This window comes from Ovis canadensis, chromosome 20, assembly GCF_042477335.2.
Source record: "Ovis canadensis isolate MfBH-ARS-UI-01 breed Bighorn chromosome 20, ARS-UI_OviCan_v2, whole genome shotgun sequence".
NCBI classification, from domain to species: Eukaryota; Metazoa; Chordata; class Mammalia; order Artiodactyla; family Bovidae; genus Ovis; species Ovis canadensis.
The window spans coordinates 47,552,992-47,572,970 of NC_091264.1; the positions used below are offsets into that span (position 1 = coordinate 47,552,992).

Genomic DNA, 19,979 nt, shown 5'->3' on the forward strand with positions numbered 1-19,979 from the left:
TGCTCTGCAGCCTTGGGCAAATTATTGAACTTTTCTGTGCCTTAGTCTCCTGTATGTGAAGTAGGACTGTACCACCCAGGGTTGTTGGAAGATTAAATGAATAATGCATGTAAAGTCCTTTGCATGGTGTCTGGCACCTATTAATCCTGAAATCACTGGTAGCTGCTGTGACTGTTGTTGTTATCTTCAACTTCAGAATCAAAACAGCCCTTATTTGATTCTAATGCTTTTCTCAGGTATGTGCCTGTTGAAGATCTCCTGGGAATTTATAAAGAACTCTATGGCCGAGTAGTCATCACCAAAAGAGCCATTGTTGACTGTTCATACCTTCAGTTCTTGGAAATGTAAGTGTAACTGGAGGAATATTTGCAAGTGATTTTATTGTGACTTCCTTAACACACTTTCTGATGCTTTAGCTGCCTGAGTGTGGGTATTGGATTTATGGATTTTGCTTGTTCAAAGTCAGTTGCGTGATAGTGGGTACCTGTTGCTGGAACTTTTTCTTCATTCATTTGTTTCATTTCTTCGTGGAAATCACAACTTACAGTCTAAATTATTGTTTATGTTGCAGGTATGCGGAGATGTTAGCTATTTCCAAGGTAAAGGCATTTATTCTTCAAAATCTGAATTGAAAGTGTTATAGATACCATGAGAAGCACTTGATTCAGTTATTAGATTATTTTTCTTTCTCTTTGCCATAGCTTTATCCCACTTATTCTGGAAAATCCCCATTTTTGGTGGAACAATTTCAAGAATACTTCCTAGGAGGGCTGGAAGATATGGCGTTTTGGTCCACTAATATTTATCATCTGACAAGTTACATGTTAAAGAACGGGACCAGGTGAATTCTTACTCTTTCTTCTGCGTCACTGCCTGAGTTGCTATTCCATCCCCATCATGAGTCCCAGGGTTTTCAGTTGATCAAATGAGGACAAAGTCTCAGGAAGTGCTGTCATGCCCTAAGGAAGCAGGGGAAGAATGAAAACTGTCACTTCAAAACTCCAACTCACTCCCATCTGGTTGGGTTTGCTGATGTCTCTCCTGTCTTAGGGATGGAGAGGTACATTTTGCCAAGTTCATGACCTGGGAGAAATGGCTCAAGTGGGAAGGAACCCGCTTCACCAGCTGTGCAACATCTGTTTCTTTTGGGAGACCCCATGCTGTGGGCTGGGGTGCCCACCTCCCCAAGCTCCAGCAGTCGATATAGCCATCTTTTCCTCTCCACCCTGATTGAGCTCTCAAGGCTCCAGGGTTTCAGAGGGCATTTGACTTAAGGCCCATACTCCGAAAGAAAGTCGGAAATGAAGGCATTAGTAAGGCACAGCCTTCTGTTGCAATCTGATATGCAGCCCCGATGGGAGAGCATCTCAGCCTTCCAGCTCCTTTTCTGCTCTGCCCCAGCACACCCAGGATGAATGTCACCCAGAGACTCAGATGCAGACCAGGGTAGACTGGTCTTGTCCCCAGTTCCAACTGAAACATTAGACATTTCGGCTCTCACAGGATCTGTTCATGGTCTGAGGGAGCCGAGGTTCTCTCAGAACCCATTTCCAACCACACCACTCAGGATGGAGCCCCTCCCATGCTGCTGAACTGGGCAGGGTAGGGCTGGGTCTGGATAGGGACCACTGGAGGCAGACCTCCTGCAGGGAAAGGACAGCTTAAGCATCAGCCAGCAGGGGGAAAGAGGGCCTGTGGCAGCTCCTCTGTCCGTGGGATTTTCCAGTCTTCCTCTCCCTCCAGATAGTCTTCATCCTAGAATAAACTCTTATGTAATCCCCACTCTCTTAGTGCGTCTGTTCAGTGTTAGGGAGAAAGTTCACGTCTTACATTCTATCAGAGCCTTTTTACTTGTAAAAAGGGAGACTTAGTTACCTACTTAATTATTGAATTTGTAAATTTTTGTTTTTAATTTTTATTAAAGCAAAGGTTAGAGGTGCTGCAGTTATTTTTATTTGTTTTTTTGGCTGTGCCCAGTGGCTTATGGTATCTTAGTTCCCCAACCAGGGATGGAACCTGGGCCCACAGCAATGAAAGTGCAGAGTCCTAGCCACTGAAACACCAGGGAATTTTATCTTAAAAATTAAAAAAAAAAAAGTTATTTGGCTGCACTGGTCTTAGTTGTGGCACTCAGGATCTTTGATCATAGTTACAGCATGTGGGATCTAGTTCCCCAACCAGGGATCGAACCCAGGCCCCCTGCACAGGGAGTGTGAAGTCTTAGCCAAGGAAATCCCCACCAGGCAATTAAAAAAAATTTAGCTTTGAAAGGATTGAGACTGAGAAATTATAACACCAAACTTCGATGGGCAGAAGGTGGCACAGTTGGGATGATTTTCTTTCAGTCTCTAACTCTGAGATGGTTCCTGTCAGCAGGGAGAACTCAGCAGATGGAATTGGGAGGGAAGGGGGAAGCTGAGTCTGGGGGTGACCAGGGGTTTGGGGTGGGCTGTGTTACCATGCTACCACTTGCCTATCCACCCTGATCAAGTAGGACTCAGGCCCTTCACCAGTCCTGTCTGGCTAAGTCATAAACACCTCTCCACTAAGACTTTGGGGAGATGGCTTGAAATGTGACACTGATTCTCAGAAAAATTCATGCTTGAAAAGAAGGTAGAAAAACACCTAACTCATCTGGCTATTTCCCTAGTAACTGCGACCTCCCTGAGAACCCTCTGTTCATCACATGTGGCAGTCAACAAAACCACACCCAGGGGTAAGTGGATTCCCAAATGACTCACAGAAAAAGAGCATCTCACTCAGAGGGGTGCTCAGTAGACTCTGAAAGCATGGGCTTTGTAGACAGAGGTTCCAGCTCCGGGGCTGCCATTGTGTGATTTTTAAACAAGTTGCCTAATTATTTTTTGAGCTGCAGCTTCCTCTGGCAAACTGGAAAAATTACATATCCATACTCCCAGAGCTGTGGTATGTGCGTGAATGGATAGAAGCAATTACCACCTTAGTCCGGTTTCCAAGGTGGTACCAGTGGTGAAGGACCTGCATGCCAGTGCAGGAGATGTGGGAGACGTGGGTTTGAGCCCTGGATCAGGAAGATGCCTTGGAGAAGGAAATGGCAACCCACTCCAGTGTTTTTGCCTGGGAAATCCCACAGACAGAAGAGGCTGACGGGCTACAATCCATGGGGTTGCAAAAGAGTTGGACACAACTTAGTGACTAAACAAAACAGCAAACCACATTACTAAGTTGCTCACTAACTAGTAAATGATAGCTAATCATATTATTATCATCACCTTTATTGCCATTACTCATAAACTGTGACCGTATTCTTCCCTGAAAAAGTAATCATCAATGATACTGGTGGGGAGAAGCCCTTTCAGTTAGTTTCTGAGGAAAAGAGCCGGAGGGTCTGATTTGTACTCTAAGAGGTGGTATTCCCTGCTGGAGTTGGGTAGCAACCATTTATTCATGTATGTAATAACTATATTAATCCTATAAATATTATATTACTAATAAGATAGAACAAATTTAATATTTCCTCATCACCAGGAACTAGTTTAGGCATTTAGAGACCTCATTGTGGATGAGACAGAAACAGCTTTTGCTCTCAGAGGATGGATGGCCTGGCAGGTGGCCAGATAGATGGTCACTGAACGAGAACTTGTTGGTACCCTTGAGCGTTAGGAAGGGCAAGCACTGGGCACTCAGGTGGTAATTGCTTTCTATCCATTCACGCACATACCGCAACTCTAGGAGTATGGATATGTAATGTACCACAGAGTGTCCTAACTCAGCCACAGGAGACTTCCTGTGAAGAGTTGATGCTTCAGCCAAGATATTTAAGGGTGAGCAAGTGTTAGATACTCAAAAAGAAAATCATTGCAATAAAAGATGCTAAGGAGAGAGTTCAGAGCTTCAAGAGAATTGAAAATGTGCAAAAAAGAGTTCAGGTAAGCCCACACTGTTTAAATTATTCAAATTAGGTAAGTTTCATTTTAATATAACTGAATGTCTTTAGGTTGGGTTTAAGAACTCTAGATTGTTGGGGTCCCTACACTGGCTGAAATCTTAGGCCCTCTTTGTTCATCTGTGGCCCATCTGTAAGCATTTCTGAAACCTGCCTGCCTTTTTAGGCATCTGATATGTAGACTTGTTAAAAACATATGATTTAAAAATGTATTTTTATTGTATGATTAATTCTCCCATGTCTTTAAAGCAAAATCAGTCCACTTGCATGCCAGTTTCCTGAATAGCTATGACCATTTCTGGGCCATTAATGTGAATACGTTGATTTAACTTCTGATTTTTTTTTTTTTTAGTAATCTGGAAAGAATCCAAACTGATACACTTATAGAACTTTGAGGCTAATGAAAATATTTTTGTAAAGACTGGCTTTTTCAACCTTGGAAATGGGTTTATTAAAAGGTGTTGTGGAATATCCTATAGAAGTTTTTCTAAAAATTTCCTTTTTGTGTTGCTGTTCCTTAAACTTGCAGATGTTAAAATTTTATGACCTTTTAACCTGGGGTTAACTTGATTACATCTTCAACTCAGTTATTCAGGGTGAGTTGCTATTTCCTCAGTCTTAACTATTTCATTCCTCTCTCTTTCTAGCAGCTCAAAAGTACAGAAAAATGGTTTTCATAAAAATGTGACTGCAGCCCTAACTAAAACTATTGGAAAGCACATAAACTATACCAAAAGAGGAGTCGTCTTTAGTGTGGATTCCTGGACCATGGTAAGAATTTTCTACTTTTAATGGAGAGGTGCATTGTGCTTCCTGTGATACTGTGTTTTGTAGGATCACTGGCTGTTTAATTGTTCATTGAAAGTCACCTGGGCATGAGCCAGGCTTACAAGTATTCTTGGTCTTCAAGTCTGGTTTGTTCTGGAGACATCCTATGACAAAGGTCTGAACCTCAGTGGCCTTTGGAAAGCCCAGTGGAGCTCAAGGTGGCCCTTGGGTCACTCCTGCTCTCTCCTTAGTGCAAAATGTGTCAGCAGTATTGCAGGTTCATAGTGCAAAGCCCCACACCAAGGGAATACCACTGCCTATCAAGTTCCTCCATGAGATCACCTTAAGTGTCAGCCATTCTGCTGGGGGGATAGAAGATGAAAGGGAAACAGTCTCTGATGTTTAGAAAATTTTAGTCTAATGGGGTTATAAATACAAAACTAACCATTTCTAAGGAAGATGCAACTAATACCATGGTTGGTGGGAGGAGAGACACAACCTATCAGATTAAAAAAAAATTATGTAGCTGCCATCAGAGAAGGTTTCATGCAAAAGCTGGAATCTGAGTTAGGCCTTGAATAGTATGTTTCATGCAGAAGCTGGAATCTGAGTTAGGTCTTGAATAGTAACCAACTAATAGTTTTTCGTCACTGAGCAAGTATCTGGTAATGGGTTAGGAAAGTTTCAGGATGTTTGGAAATTTGAGCAGTCTTATTTGCCTGGAACACAAGACAAGAAATCAAAGTACTTGCGAGAGTCGGGAAGGGAAGTTGGCGTCAGATTGTAGAGAAGGGTTTAAACGATTTTGTGACCTGGGTGAGGGTCCCAGTAGAGCCCCCTTCATGGTGTGCAGCCTGTGCAGTCATGTAGAAGGTCCCCTTCGTCATGCTTAGAAGGGCCCCCTACTTTGTTTATTTATTCATTTTAAAGCTTTTAAATATTTGTTTATTTGGCTGCACTCGATCTTTATTGCAGCATGGGGGATCTAGTTCCCTGGCCAGGGATTGAACTGATGCCCCCTGCACTGGGATCATGGAGTCTTAGCTACTGGACTACCAGGGAAGTCCCTCCCCATATTTGGTTTAATGTTCTGCTGTTATTGCCTTAAAATTCTTACCTTTTTTTAAATTTAAATTTTATTGTATACTGAAGTATAGTTGATTTACAGTGTGGTGTTACTTTCAGGTGTATGGCTAAGTGATTTAGTTATGCATATATATATATATATATATATATATATATATATATCCTTTCTTTTTCAAATTCTTTTCCTGTATAGATTGTTACAGAGTATTGAGTTCCCTGTGTCCTTGTTGATTATCTATTTTATATACAGCAGTGAGTATGGGTTGATTCCAAACTCTTAATTTTCTCTCTCCACACTGTTTCCCCTCTGGTAACTGTAAGTTTGTTTTCAAAGTCTGTTAGTCCGTTTCTGTTTTGTAAATAAGTTCCCTGTATCATTTTTTGAAGTTTCCACTTATGATATCGTATGATATTTGTTTTTCTCTGTCTGATTTATTTCACTTTGTATGATAACCTCTAGGTCCATCCATCTGGCTGCAAATGACATTATATCGTTCTTTTTTATGGCTGAGTAGTATTGTGTGTGTGTGTGTGTAAATATATATGTACACACACCACATCTTCTTTGTTTGTTCTTCTGTTGATGGACATTTAGGTTACTTCCATATCTCGGCTATTGTAAATAGTGCTGCAATGAACATTGGTGTGCATGTATTTTTCTGAATTCATGGTTTTCTCTGGATATTTGCCCAGGAGTGGGATTACTGGATCATATAATAAATCCATTTTTACTTTTCTGAGGAAACTCCATACTCGTCTCCATAGTGGTTGTATCAATTTTCATTCTCACCAGCTGTGGAGAGGAGGGTCAAATTTTTAATAACTTTTGAACAAGCAGCTCTGCATTTTCATTTTGCAATGAGTTCTGCAAATGATGTACCGAGACTTAGACCAGGAAGCGCTGTCCAAACACACATCATGTGTGCTTCAGTTATTTGTATCTGTCTCCTTCACAAAAGGAAAAGTTGTGTAAGAGAAGGACTTTACATTCCCAAGGCCTGGCGTGATGCCTGGCGTGGTGATTTCTGAATGAAAGAGGAAGCCAGAAGTGGGCTTCAGGTGAGCAATCCGGGGGCGACCTGCCAGAGAGGTTAGACTGGAAAAACAGAAGGCTGAGTCCCTTCCTGCAGGGCCCTTCTAAGCTGTGCTTCTCTGGAGCTTGGGCGTCCAGGGCTGCCCCACAGCTCTGAGCTGAACCTGCTCTGGGGCAGCCGACAGTTCTCCTTTGATCTTATGTCATCGGGGGTGAATTTCGAGTTGTGTTCCCTGAACTTGGATGGATCTAGTGCCTGACCAGTTTGCTTGGGGCCACTCTGGTCTGTGTTTGTGTGTCCGCAGTAACCACACTAAGAACAATTCAGCACCCTAAGCTGGGGGGCTTGCTGCCCGCCCCCTATTTCTCTTGCACACAGCTTCCAGCCCTCCACATGTGACCCCTCATGCCTTCCCAGCTTCTTGGGACTCGAAGCAAATCCAGCAGCCTCTCAACCTGAATATGGTTGGGAGAGTTTCTGGCATCGTGGTGGCATTCCAGTTCATTTGTTTGCAGGGAGAAAAGGCAGATATATATACACAAATATATTTATAGTTCTAGATTTGAGTGGACTTACCTTCTAAAAACTTTTTATTTTTTAACAATCGTTTTGTTCAGTTACATTCTGCACATTAATAGACTATCCTAACTTGGTTGGTTCAGGTTAATCTCAACTGACTCTTTCTTCTCGTGATGGTCCTGACCTTTAGGCTATAACTCCCATCCCTGAGCATATATTACGGGTGTGATTTCACTCTCCTAATTTCCAGTCTTAAGTCTCCTTTCAGGTTGATAGGAGTCAATAAGTTATTTTTCAGCACTTGTGCACACTTGTTTCTTAGGACTTCCCTGGTGATCCAGTGGCTGGGACTCTGTGCTCCCAGGGGCCTGGGTTTGGTCCCTAGTCAGGGGGCTGGGTCCCACGTACCACAACTAAGAGTTCAGATGATGCACCTTAAAGACCCATGTGCTGCAATGAAGACTGAAGATCCTGCGTGCCCCAACTGGGACCCAGTGCAGCCAAGGAAATAAATAGATATAAAAAAAAAAGCTCAAACTTATTCCTTAAAGTCTAATGCCTTTGACACGAAGCGGTAACTTTGTTGATTATGCTGTGTCTTTTTCTGTCTGTAATCATTTAATTTCAGGATTCCTTATCCTTCATGTACAAGTCTTTGGAGAGGAGCATACGTGAGATGTTTATTGGCAGCTCTCAGCCACTGACACATGTTTCTAGCCCCTCAGCATCTTACTACTTGTCCCTTCCCTACACGAGGCTTGGTTGGTAGGTATGAATCTATCTAATTCCTGAATATTTTCATCAGTATTGATTTCAAGCGGTCATTCACAAATGTTTAACATGGTACCTGTTAACACTTCATTTTCCAATCAATTCATCAACAAAAACATGAATTTATTGCTTAATTTATGCTAAAGATAAAACTATCTCCTTAAAATTAATCAAAAATGTTTTTTTGTTAAGCCTTGATTTTTTAAAAAAATATTATCTATTTTTCAATTGAGGATAATTGCTTTATAGAATTTTGTTGTTTTCTGTCAAACCTCAATATGAATCAGCCTTAGCTATACATATGTCTCCTCCTTCTTGAACCTCCCTCCCGTCTCCCTCCCTGTCCCACCCCTCTAGGTTGATACAGAGCCCCTGTTTGAGTTCCCTGAGACATATAGCAAATTCCCATTGGCTATCTATTTTGTATATGGTGATGTAAGTTTCCATGTTACTCTCCCTATATGTCTGACCCTCTCCTCCCCTCTCCCCGTGTCCATAGGTCTGTTCTCTATGTCTGTTTCTCCATTGCTGCTCTGCAAATTAAATTCTTCAGCACCATCTTTCTAGAGTCCGTATATATGTGTTAGTATACGATATCTATCTTTCTCTTTCTGACTTACTTTACTCTGTATAATAGGCTCATTCTATCTAATACATAATAGGTTCACCCACTTCATTAGAACTGATTCAAATGCATACCTTTTTATGGCTGAGTAATATTCCATTGTGCATAGGTATCACAACTTCTTTATCCTTTCATCTGTCTATGGACATCCAGGTTGCTTTCATGTTCTAGCTATTAAATAGTGCTGCAATGAACATTGGGGTACATGTGTCTTTTTTCAGTTTTGGTTTCCTCAGGATATATGCCTAGGAGTAGGATTACTGGGTCATATGATGGTTTTATTCCTAGTTTTTTAAGGAATCTCCATACCGCCTTCCATAGTGGCTGTATCAATTTACATTCCCATCAACAGTGTAAGAGGGTTCCCTTTTCTCCACACCCTCTCCAGCATTTATTGTTTGTAGACTTTTTGATGATTGCCATTCTGACCAAAAAATATGTTTAAATATAAGGAAGCTTGACTTAATAACCACAGCAAGAAACTATCACTTTATAGAATATTTTTAAAACTTCAGTGTTGTTTGGAGATAGACTATTACACATTTTTGGGCATCTGATGACATTAGGATAAAAGTAGGTGGCTATTATACTGACAGGACTATTATAACTTCATAAGGCAAAAGCCTGGGACACCACAATAATAAAGAGAATTTTAGGGGCTCCTCTGATTTTTAAAGAACAACTGTTACCAAACTCAACTCAGGTTTCCATCACCTGCTGCACAGCAAAGTCAGTGTACTGACAGCAGGTTGTGGTGAAGGAAAGCACAGCGTTTATTGCAGGGCACCAAGCAAGGGAGATGGGGATAAGCCTCAGGTCCACTCCAATTTGGTCTTTGAGTTAGAGTGTTTTAAAGGGGAAGACCAAGGAAGCTGGGATCAATGTCCTGTGACATTTCTTAATCATAACTTCAGGGGTTAGGATGTTTTGGGTTTGCAATTCTCCAGCCATGGTTTGGGGATCTGTTAGCTTATCCTGCCCTGGAGAAAACAAGCTGTGTTTGTACGTTAATGATGACATATACAATACCAATTACAGTACATTAACAGTGTTATGGACAGTAGTAGTTTTAGTCATCTTACTCGGGTTGATTAGTGTTCAGTTAGCACAGGAGGCAATGGCACCCCACTCCAATACTCTTGCCTGGAAAACCCCATGGACGGGAGAGCCTGGTAGGCTGCAGTCCATGGGGTCGCTAAGAGTCGGACACCACTGAGCGACTTGACTTTCAGTTTTCACTTTCATGCATTGGAGAAGGAAATGGCAACCCACTCCAGTGCTCTTACCTGGAGAATCCCAGGGACGGGGGAGCCTGGTGGGCTGCTGTCTATGGGGTCACACAGAGTCGGACACGACTGAAGCGACTTGGCAGCAGCAGCAGCACAGGATTGAGGTCAGAGGGCACAAGAAAGGGAATAAAGGTTTGGATAGAGAGATTAATCATAAACTTGATAAGGGAGCTTTGTTTTAGGGGGACTCTGTTTCACAACCAAATAGCCCAAGGATGTAAAAGTGACTATTTTGGGGGGAGGTTTTTATAAAATGTCTTTTTAAAGATCACACTTTTAAAATACAAATAACCCTGCAACTTCCTTGGAACAGTAAACCAGCAGCCCTTCCTCAGGCTGCTAATGTATTCCGCTCCAGCGCTAAGAATGGGGGGTGAGTGCTGTCTTTACTGGCCCTTCATCTGTGAATAATGAATGGCGCTTCTTGGCCGCCTTCCTGAAAATCCAAATGAGGGCCTTCTGCTGGGCTCCTTGCCACATGGAGAGGGGTGCAGCACAGAGCTCCTTCGCGGGGGCCATTACTGGCCAGGGTCCCACCTTGGGAATACAGACCAGCAGTGTCTCCATGGTGTGTGTCTGACCCCATCCACCAGGAGTCACACCCATTAGAAACTGCTCTTCTCTTTTTCCTCTGTTCTGCTGTTTCTTCTTCTTCTTTTTTTTTTAAATTATTTTTGCCTGTGCTAGGTCTTCATAGGCTTTCTCTAGTTGCGGCAAGTGGGGGCTGCTCTTTGTTGTGGTGTTCAGGCTTCTCATTACCAGGGCTTCTCTTGTTGCAGAGCAGGGGCTCTAGGCATGGGAGCTTCAGTACTTGCAGTACGCAGGCTTAGTATTTGTGGTGCACTGGCTTAGTTGCCCTGCGGCATATGGAATCTTCTGGGACTAGGGATCGAACTCATGTCCCCTGCATTGGCAGGTGGAGTCCTAAACACTGAACCACCAGAGCAGTCCCTGCTATTTATTCTTTATGTGGCCATCAGAGCCAAAATAAATAAATGACTTGGTCATTCCAGCCCCAAACGAGACATTTGAACAATTGACTCAGTTTGTCCCTCTCTTTAACCGGCAGGTCATAGACTCTTATTTAGAAACATCCAGTAAGTCTCTAATTTTTTCCAATATAAGGCACTCTGTGTAGCTCTGGTAGAAATAAAGTGGTCTACTTACCACAAGCTTGTCTTTGATCAGGTGACAAACTGAGATGAATCGAGCCAATTGTAAAACAATCTGTGCCATTGGCTCAAGGTGGATTTCCTCTCTGCTCTCAGGTGGAGCCCGGAATTGTGCTTTGTCTGCTCTGGGTTTTGCATGTAGAACAAGAAACTTTGTGAGGGTGCTTTTTGTGTGTTCAGGTTCTGTGGTCCAGAAATGCTTAGAGGCCTTGATTTGTTCAATTTCGGCTTTGTTTTTTCCCTCCAGAGAACAAGACTGAATCCCACAAACAACATAACCTCAGTGGTGAATATAACCTCTGAATATTTTCGGATGGAAAAACCAATGAGAGGAATTTAGACTCTAGAATCTAGAGTGGAACAGGAGACAGTTCTGCCCAGAGCTCTCAGTAGACACTGCAGTGGGTTCCCTCTTCTTCTTACAGGGCGATGACTTCGGCTGATCTCAACCAGGATGGATACGGTGACCTGGTGGTGGGTGCCCCTGGCTACAGCCACCCAGGCCGCGTTCACGTGGGGCGTGTGTACCTCATCTATGGCAATGACCTGGGCTTGCCCCCTGTCGACCTGGACCTGGACAAGGAGGCCCACGGGGTCCTGGAGGGTTTCCAGGTGAGGCCGCATCTCATATTTTCCCTTTCAAAGTTGATAAGTCACTGCCTGCCTTTCCTGGCACACTCTCCAGGATAAATGTCCAATGGCGAGAATGATGATCGTAACAAACAGCCAGGGGCCTGCATCTGTGGAGTGACTTTTATTTTGAAAAGCATGTTCACTTCATTGATCTCACTGTCTCTTTAAGTGGTTTGTCCGACACCTTCCGAAATACCCCTACTATTGAGTGCCTTTGAATAACCAATTAAGATGTGATGTCTTGATAATATGATAATACAAAACCTTGTTTTGTTTTGTTGGGGTGTTTTTTTTTAATATAAATATTTTTTATCTTGTAAGAATTTTATTTAAAAAATTAAAAAAAAATTATTTTTGGCTGTGCTGGAGCTTCATTGCTGTGGATAGGCTTTCTCTAATTGCAGTAAGCAGGGCCTACTCTCTAGTTGAGGTGTGTGGACTTCTCATTGTGAGGCTTCCCAGGTGGCTCAGTGGTAAAGAATCTGCCTGCCATTGCAGGAGACGTGGGCTCGATCCCTGGGTTGGGAAGATCCCCTGAAGGAGGAAGTGGCAACCCACTCCAGTATTCTTGCCTGGAAAATTCCATAGACAGAGGAATCTTATGGGTTATAATCCATGCGATTGCAAAGAGTCAGACACATGCATGCATCTCTTGTTGGAGGGCACGGGCTCTAGGGGGCACGAGCTTCAGTAGTTGTAGCACTCGGGCTTAGCTGCTTCACAGCATGTGGAATCTTCTGGGAGCAGAAATCGAACCCATGTCTCCTGTAGTGGCAGGTGGATTCTTAACCACTGGACCACCAGGGACGTCCTCTTGGAAGAATTTTAGGTTTTCACAGAAAAGTTGTAAAGACAGTCGGAGAGTTCCCACGTACCCTTGACCCAGTTTCCCCTGTGTTAACATCTTACATAATTACGGCATTCTTGTCCAGATTAACAGACCAACACTGGGAAATTACTATTAACTAAACTCCAGACTTTGGTCGGATTTTATTCCTTTGTTTTAAGTGGTTATTCATTACCAGAAAAATCCCACAGCAGCTGTATAGATGTTCCATATGAAGGCAGCTCGAGTTCCTCTTGGGAGCACTAGAGACCTGGAGGGTTTTCCTCTTGGATGTCATTGGTATTCGTCCTTATGTGAGGGATAAATAAGGAGGGGCCGACTGAGCCCTGTTACCCACCACAGATGAGTGTGGGGGCTTTGGTGGCAAACTCCAAATATCAAGCATCAGGGGAGTTGGGGGTCAGACTTTTACTTGTCCCAGACACTCCACTAAACCTTTCATCGTGGAGTTAATGCTGTGAAAAAATAGGATGGTGCTCCTGAACATACTTTAAATAATGAAAAGTCCAGTGGTTTATCATCTAGTTTAAGCTCTGATAGGTCTTCCCTGGTGGCTCAGATGGTAAAGAGTTTGCCTGCAGTGTAGGAGACCCTGGTTCAATCCCTGTGTCAAGAAGATCCCCTGGAGAAGGAAACAGCAACCCACTCCAGTATTCTTGCTTGGAAAATCCCATGCATGGAAGAGCCTGGCAGGCTACAGTCCATGGGGTTGCAAAGAGTTGGACAGGACTGAGGGACTTCACTTTGGCTTTAAGCTCTGATGGAAGGAGCCCCTGAGTCCAAGAGGTGTTACTAAGTTGATGGCAGAGTATGTGATCACATAGTCCCAGAGGGACAGGGACAGCATTTTCTGGGCCATTCTGACACCACATGAAAAAGTTCCAAAATAAATTAACCTATTCCTGTTGCTTCTTTCTTCTTCACCAAGCCATTGCCCTGTCAGACTGTGGTGTAAAGTTTATACATCACAGTGTATGAACAGTGTATCCTTTGGGCTCCTGTAGACAAGGAGTAAGAGAGGCAGCAGCTTCCTGTGGATGGGAAACTCCATCCAGGATCCTTGGGGTGAGGAAGGAGGTAACTCCATGCCTTTGTCTCCCAGTGTCCTTAAGTAATGGGGAAGATGCCACATTATGGCATGCACTAGAGATGGGAATCTTGTAGCCATCATTCTTGGTCTGCAGTTAACCTTTCTGGTCCTTATCTATAAAATGGAAGATTAGGATAGACATCTCAAATTTAGTTCAGTTGCTCAGTCGTATCCGACTCTTTGCGACCCAGTGGACTACAGCACACCAGGTCTCCCTGTCCATCACCAACTCCTGGAGCTTGCTCCAACTCATGTCCATTGAGTTGGTGATGCCATCCAACCAATCTCATCCTCTGTTTTCCCCTTCTTCTCCTGCCTTCAATCTTTCCCAGCATCAGGGCCTTCCCCAATGAGTCTGTTTTTTGCATCAGGTGGCCAGAGTACTGGAGTTTCAATTTCAGCATCAGTTCTTCCAATGAATATTCAGGGTTGATTTCCTTTAGGATTGACTGGTTTGATCACCTTGCAGTCCCAAGGGACTCTCAAGCATCTTCCCCAACACCACAGTTCAAAAGCATCAGTTTTTTGGCACTCAGCTTTGTTTATGGTCCATCTCTCACATCCATACATGACTACTGGAAAAACCATAGCTTTGACTAAATGGACCTTTGTCAGCAAAGTAAAGTCTCTGCTTTTTAATATGCTGTCTAGGTTGGTTGTAGTTTTTCTTCCAAGGAACAAGAGTCTTAATTTCATGGCTGCAGTCACCATCTGCAGTAATTTTGGAGCCCCCCCAAAATAAAGTCTGTCATTGTTTCCATTATTTTCCCCATCTATTTGTCAGGAAGTGATGGGACCAGATGCCATGATCTTCGTTTTTTGAATGTTGAGTTTTAAGCCAAATTTTTACTCTTCTCTTTCACTTTCATCAAGAGGCTCTTTAGTTCTTCAATTTCTGCCATAAGGGTGGTGTCATCTGCATATCTGAGGTTATTGATATTTCTCCTGGCAATCTTGATTCCAGCTTGTGCTTCATCCAGCCCAGCATTTCGCATGATGTACTCTGCATATAAGATAAATAAGCAGGGTGACAATATACAGCCTTGACATACTCCTTTCCCAATTTGGAACCAGTCCGTTGTTCCATGTCCAGTTCTAACTGTTGCTTTTTGATCTGCATACAGATTTCTCAGGAGGCAGGTAAGGTGGTCTGGTATTCCCATCTCTATGAATTTTCCGGTTTGTTGTGATCCACACAGTCAAAGGCTTTGGCATAGTCAGTAAAGCAGAAGTGAATGTTTTTCTGGAACTGTCTTGCTTTTTCTATGATCCAGTGGATGTTGGCAATTTGATCTCTGGTTCCTCTGCCTTTGCTAAACTCAGCTTGAACATCTGAAAGTTCACGGTTCATGTACTATTGAAGCCTCGCTTGGAGAAGACTTGCTTGATCATTACTTTGCTAGTGTGTGAGATGAGTGCAATTGTGTGGTAGTTTGAACATTCTTTGGCATTGCCTTTCTTTGGGATTGAAATGAAAACTGGCCTCTTCCAGTCCTGTGGCCTGCGCTGAGTTTTCCAAATTTGCTGGCATGTTGAGTGCAGCACTTTAATAGCATCATCTTTTAGAACTTGAAATAGCTCAGCTGGAATTCCATCAAGCATCTGCCTATTTTAGAATGCTATGCTTTTTCTTGGAATGAGTTACCCTGCAGGGGGGCTTGCTAGTAGAGCTGGTGTTGATGAAATGAACCTGTTTTCAGTTGGCAGGGGCTCCTACTTATGGGTCTCCAACCTGCCCCAGCTTTGTTGTATCTCCAGGCAATCTTTTCTCATTTATCAAGTACCCACCCCGCCTCCCCCAACCCAGTAGAAAGGGGCTGTGTTCTCAGATGCCATTGCACATCTGAGATTAACCAACAAATAAGAGAGATTAACCAACAAATAAGAGATGTGGGTTCTGGGGTGTGTGTGTGATGTAGCAAGCATCATTTGCGCAAGACTCTTCATTGTTAGATAAGTTGTGAAAGGATAGGAGAACCTCATGAGTTACCTTTAGGTCTAGGCTGATTCCAAACACCAGGAGATGGAAGATCTATAAAACCCACCTTGGAAGAGAATGATACCTGAATGGGCTGAGTTTTCCATCTGTAAACCATGAAATTAGGGGCTAATAATCCATGTAAAATGCTTGAACAGTGTCTACAACAGAATCAATAGACCCTTTGATAATGATGGAGATGCTTTAAAGCTGTGCTGCTCAGTATAGGAGCTACTAAGTGTTTTGGTTTCTGAACATTTGAATGTGGCCAGTGAGACTGAAAAATTGACTTAAGTAATTTAAATGTTACAGCCACATTTATCTAGTGACTACTGCACTGGTCAGTACAGCTCTAGAACATCTTGAGTATTCGACAGACATTAGCTGCTGTTCAGTGAGTATTATCTTGGGTACTTTCCAAGAGGAGTCTAGTCCTTAACAAGGATACACAAGACCATTTTCTGAAAACCTAGAGCTTTTAAGGACCTACATTCTTTTTTAAAAAATTTTAATTGGAGGCCAATTACTTTACAATATTTGGTGGTTTTGCCATATGTTCATATGAATCAGCCATGGGTGTACATGTGCTCCCCACTATCTCTCAGGGTCAGCCCAGTGCACCAGCCCTGAGCACCCTGCCTCATGCCTCGAACCTGGACTGGCGATCTATTTCATATATGTTTATATACATGTTTCAATGCTATTCTCTCAAATCATCCTACCCTCGCCTTCTCCCACAGAGTCCAACAGTCTGTTCTTTACATCTGTGTCTCTCTTGGACTTACATTCTTCTCTCCAGCGCCTTATCTTCCCCTTGAGGCAGACAGATGTGCCAGAAACATCCTTAGGGTGAGCTAGCCATCTGGAGGGTCATGGATGTGTTATGAGCAGGCTACAGTCTGGTTCCTCAGTCCTGGGTGCTCGATGGGGTCCCAGGGAGTGAGGTGTGCTCTTTGGAAGGTTGTGGCTCAGACTAGGGGGAGTAACTGGTGTCTCCTCAGCCCTCAGGTCGGTTTGGCTCGGCTGTGGCTGTGCTGGACTTTAACGTGGATGGCGTGCCTGACCTGGCGGTGGGAGCCCCCTCAGTGGGCTCCGAGAAGCTCACATACACAGTAAGGAGGCTGGTGGGGAGGGGGGGATAGTGGGGGCAGAGGCTGGTGCCCATGGAGCCTCCAGAGAGAAGCAGGCAGAAGGGGTGCCAGGCAGTGTTTGTGGGGAGATGATCCCGGCTCTCCATTCAGGTCCTTGTGACCTCAGGTTACCTGGCAGATCCTGTTCCTGCCTCCTTGGCCTCGGTTTGGCTTCACAGGTGGGATTTCCCAATTCCACCAAGTCCTGCATTCTCCTTCCCTCCTTTCCTCCCCTGGGGATACTGAGAGATAGTGAGGGGAGGCAGATTCCAGCTAATCCACAGCTTCCTGTCATGGGGGAGGGAGGTAAGTCCCTGGATCCTTCCCCTCAGGCACGGAATCCAGCACGTTCCCTCTTTTCCTCCCTGAGAGTAGAGCTCCTGGGTTCTGGCCCACAGGGCTCTCCTCCCCCTAGTCCGCACCGTAGCCGAGCATCATGAGCGGCTGTAGAGTCAGAGGCCCTTCATCACCCTCTCCCGCCGGGTTCACCTCTTTCCTTCTCTCGTCAACTCTTGAGTCGTGGGAACAATTTGTCATCCAGACCCATCGGGCGCCCTCCTGTTAGGACGCATTCTCATCCAGTTCCTTCTACCTGGAAACCCCTTTTCCTTGTTGTTTTCCCTGTGGGGGGTAGCGCGTCACTTCTTGGAGGGAGTGTGGTCTAGACCTTGCTGCAGGGGACTGTCGTCTGCTGCCCCTTTGTAGCTCCTCACACTGCAGTGTCACAGTTGCCCCCTGGCGAGCTTTCGGGGAGGGTAGAGGTTGGTCTTATCCATCACTGTGTCCTCAGTCCTCAGCTCACCGTGGAAAGGAAGTGATTCTAGAAGGAGGAGGGATGGAGAGAGGCAAGTTGTACGATGGGAACAGGTTCGTCACACAGTAACAGCACGGCCTGTGTCCCAAGGCAAGTGAGCGGTACTGACAAGGAGCACCGGTGTTGAGAGAAGTAATGGGCTGGGTTGGGGTGGTGGGGATTCGTGGAAGAGCCAGCAACTGAGCTGGGCTTTGAAAGGGTCGTGGGCAGTTGAGTAGCTCATTCTGCAAATATGTTAAACAATTATGGATGGCAGACCCAGAGCAAGATGCGGGGGAGACCGTGATGAAAGTGACAGTTTCTGCTTTGGGGACTCTTCACAATCTGATGGAAGAGGCTGATGCAATGGACTGGACACTGACTTCAGTCAGTAACTGAGCTCCTGACCTACAGGGCTCTGCTGGTGATTTATTTCATCATCAGTCATCTTTATCTTGCTCTTATTTAAGATTCCCAGGTCTCACAATCGCGAGTCTCACGATCGTGCTGTGGTTTGTCCTTGTCTAGGGTGCAGTGTACGTTTACTTCGGTTCCAAACAAGGACAACTATCTTCTTCCCCCAACGTCACCATCTCTTGCCAGGTATGTTGACCACCTTCACCAGGTACAGAAAATGAGAGCTCACTGCATCCTACTTGCCTCAAGGCTGAGTTAAAGGTGGTTGGGTTCCTGTTTTCACTTCAGGATACCTACTGTAACTTGGGCTGGACCCTCCTGGCGGCAGATGTGAATGCAGATAGTGAACCGGACCTGGTGATTGGCTCCCCTTTTGCTCCAGGTGGAGGGAAACAGAAGGGAATTGTGGCTGCATTTTACTCTGGCTCCAGTTACAGTGACCAAGGTAAAGCTTGCTGGGGTGGGGGTGAGGTGGGTGGAGACCCCCACTGCTCTAGTCTGTGGTGCCTTCTCTTGCATAGGGATTTTGGTCCTATTTTCCTTGTTGTGTGTGGTTTCACCTGAATTCTCTAACATTCTTACTCTTGCAGATGTTCCAGCAAGTGATGTGGACAGATTTACTGACTATACAGAAGGATCCAGTGTGTCGACCTGGATCCAAAGTTGGGGGAGGAGGGTGGGCAGTAGTTACCCTCATAGTGTCTCAGTGGAAGAGTGAAAACACTCAAGCATCCCAGTGATGCTCCAGCTGTCCAACAGGACTTTTTTGGGGGGGTGGGGGGCACGCAGTTTGTGGAATCCTCAGCCAGGGATTGAACCCAGATCCTCAGCAGTGAGAACACAGTGTCCTGACCACTGGACTGCCAAGAACATTCCCAACAGGTCCTCTTTTTAAACAGCACCCTCCATTCCACAGAGGCTAGCTCTAGAAATGTATTTTTTGTATGAAGCGTGAGTCCCATTTCCGATGCTGGGGCGCTGACATAAGAGTTGTGGCAAAAACAGCCCAATGAACCCATTTCTCATTATCCTACACAAAGGGCCACTCTTGCCATTCCTGTAGTCTTTCCATGTAAAGCAGAAGGCACTGCTTGTCTTGTGCAGAAAAGCTGAATGTGGAGGCTGCCAACTGGATGGTGAGAGGCGAGGAGGACTTTGCTTGGTTGGGGTACTCCCTTCACGGTGTCAGTGTCAACAATAGGACTTTGCTCCTGGCTGGAAGCCCGACCTGGAAGAACACCAGTAGGTGAGCCCTGATGTGGAGTGCAGGGACCAGTGACACAAGGGCTGGGTGCCTGAAGCCTGGGGAGCCCACTGAATGTGGGGTTCACAGGAAGTCACTCTGAAATTTCCTACCCTTCAAGGAAAAGCAAAGACTCTGGGTCAAGTTGCAAATGTTCCTTTTTATAAGTTTGAGGGAGAGAGCTGTGTTAGTTTGCTAGGGTTGTCTGGGTGGCTTAAGCAGCAGGAATCGATGATCTCACAGTTTCGGAGGTTAGAGATCTGAGATCAAGGTGTCAGCGGGTTGCTGTCTTCCAGGGTGCCTCTGTCACCTACAACCACTTTCTCCCTGCGTCTCATGCAGCCTCTTTTCTGTGCATCGATCCCTGGTGTCTCTCCCTCTTCTTATGAGGATGCTAGTCATATTGGATCAGGGCCCCACCACGATGACCTCATTTTAGCATAATTAATTACCTCTTTAAAGACTCTGTCTCAATACCACATTCTGAGGTATTGGCGGTTAGGATTTGAACATACGAATTTTGGGGGACACAATCCAGCCCATAACAGGAGGTACCCCCATTTTGTCAGTTGGGAAGTAGAGTGTGAACCTCTTAACCTGGAGAGCCTTGATATTGGGGTTCATTCTGAAAGCTCCGCCACACCGATGACAAGGACCAG

The 19,979-nt window shown here is 44.6% G+C and overlaps 1 protein-coding gene across 18 annotated transcripts in view; it reads left to right on the plus strand.

Moving 5' to 3' along the window:
• The window catches only part of GPLD1 (glycosylphosphatidylinositol specific phospholipase D1), a 67,918-nt gene that overhangs the window by 34,883 nt on the left and 13,056 nt on the right, over positions 1 to 19,979 (plus strand). For 10 of the 18 annotated variants that reach the window (XR_011251308.1, XR_011251310.1, XR_011251309.1 and 7 more), the window contains 11 exons: positions 237 to 344; positions 572 to 599; positions 702 to 841; positions 2,651 to 2,716; positions 4,576 to 4,696; positions 7,961 to 8,097; positions 11,615 to 11,801; positions 16,739 to 16,849; positions 18,189 to 18,263; positions 18,366 to 18,522; positions 19,182 to 19,323. Coding sequence is in view for 13 of the 18 variants with exons in the window: in XM_069563810.1 (XP_069419911.1) it covers positions 237 to 344; positions 572 to 599; positions 702 to 841; positions 2,651 to 2,716; positions 4,576 to 4,696; positions 7,961 to 8,097; positions 11,615 to 11,801; positions 16,739 to 16,849; positions 18,189 to 18,263; positions 18,366 to 18,522; positions 19,182 to 19,323 (1,272 nt within the window). In the remaining 5 variants the exon portion in view is untranslated. Of the gene's footprint in view, positions 1 to 236; positions 345 to 571; positions 600 to 701; positions 842 to 2,650; positions 2,717 to 4,572; positions 4,697 to 7,960; positions 8,098 to 11,614; positions 11,802 to 16,738; positions 16,850 to 18,188; positions 18,264 to 18,365; positions 18,523 to 19,181; positions 19,324 to 19,979 lie in introns of all 18 variants that reach the window. The other 8 variants (XR_011251307.1, XR_011251306.1, XM_069563818.1 and 5 more) reach the window with 1 other exon arrangement.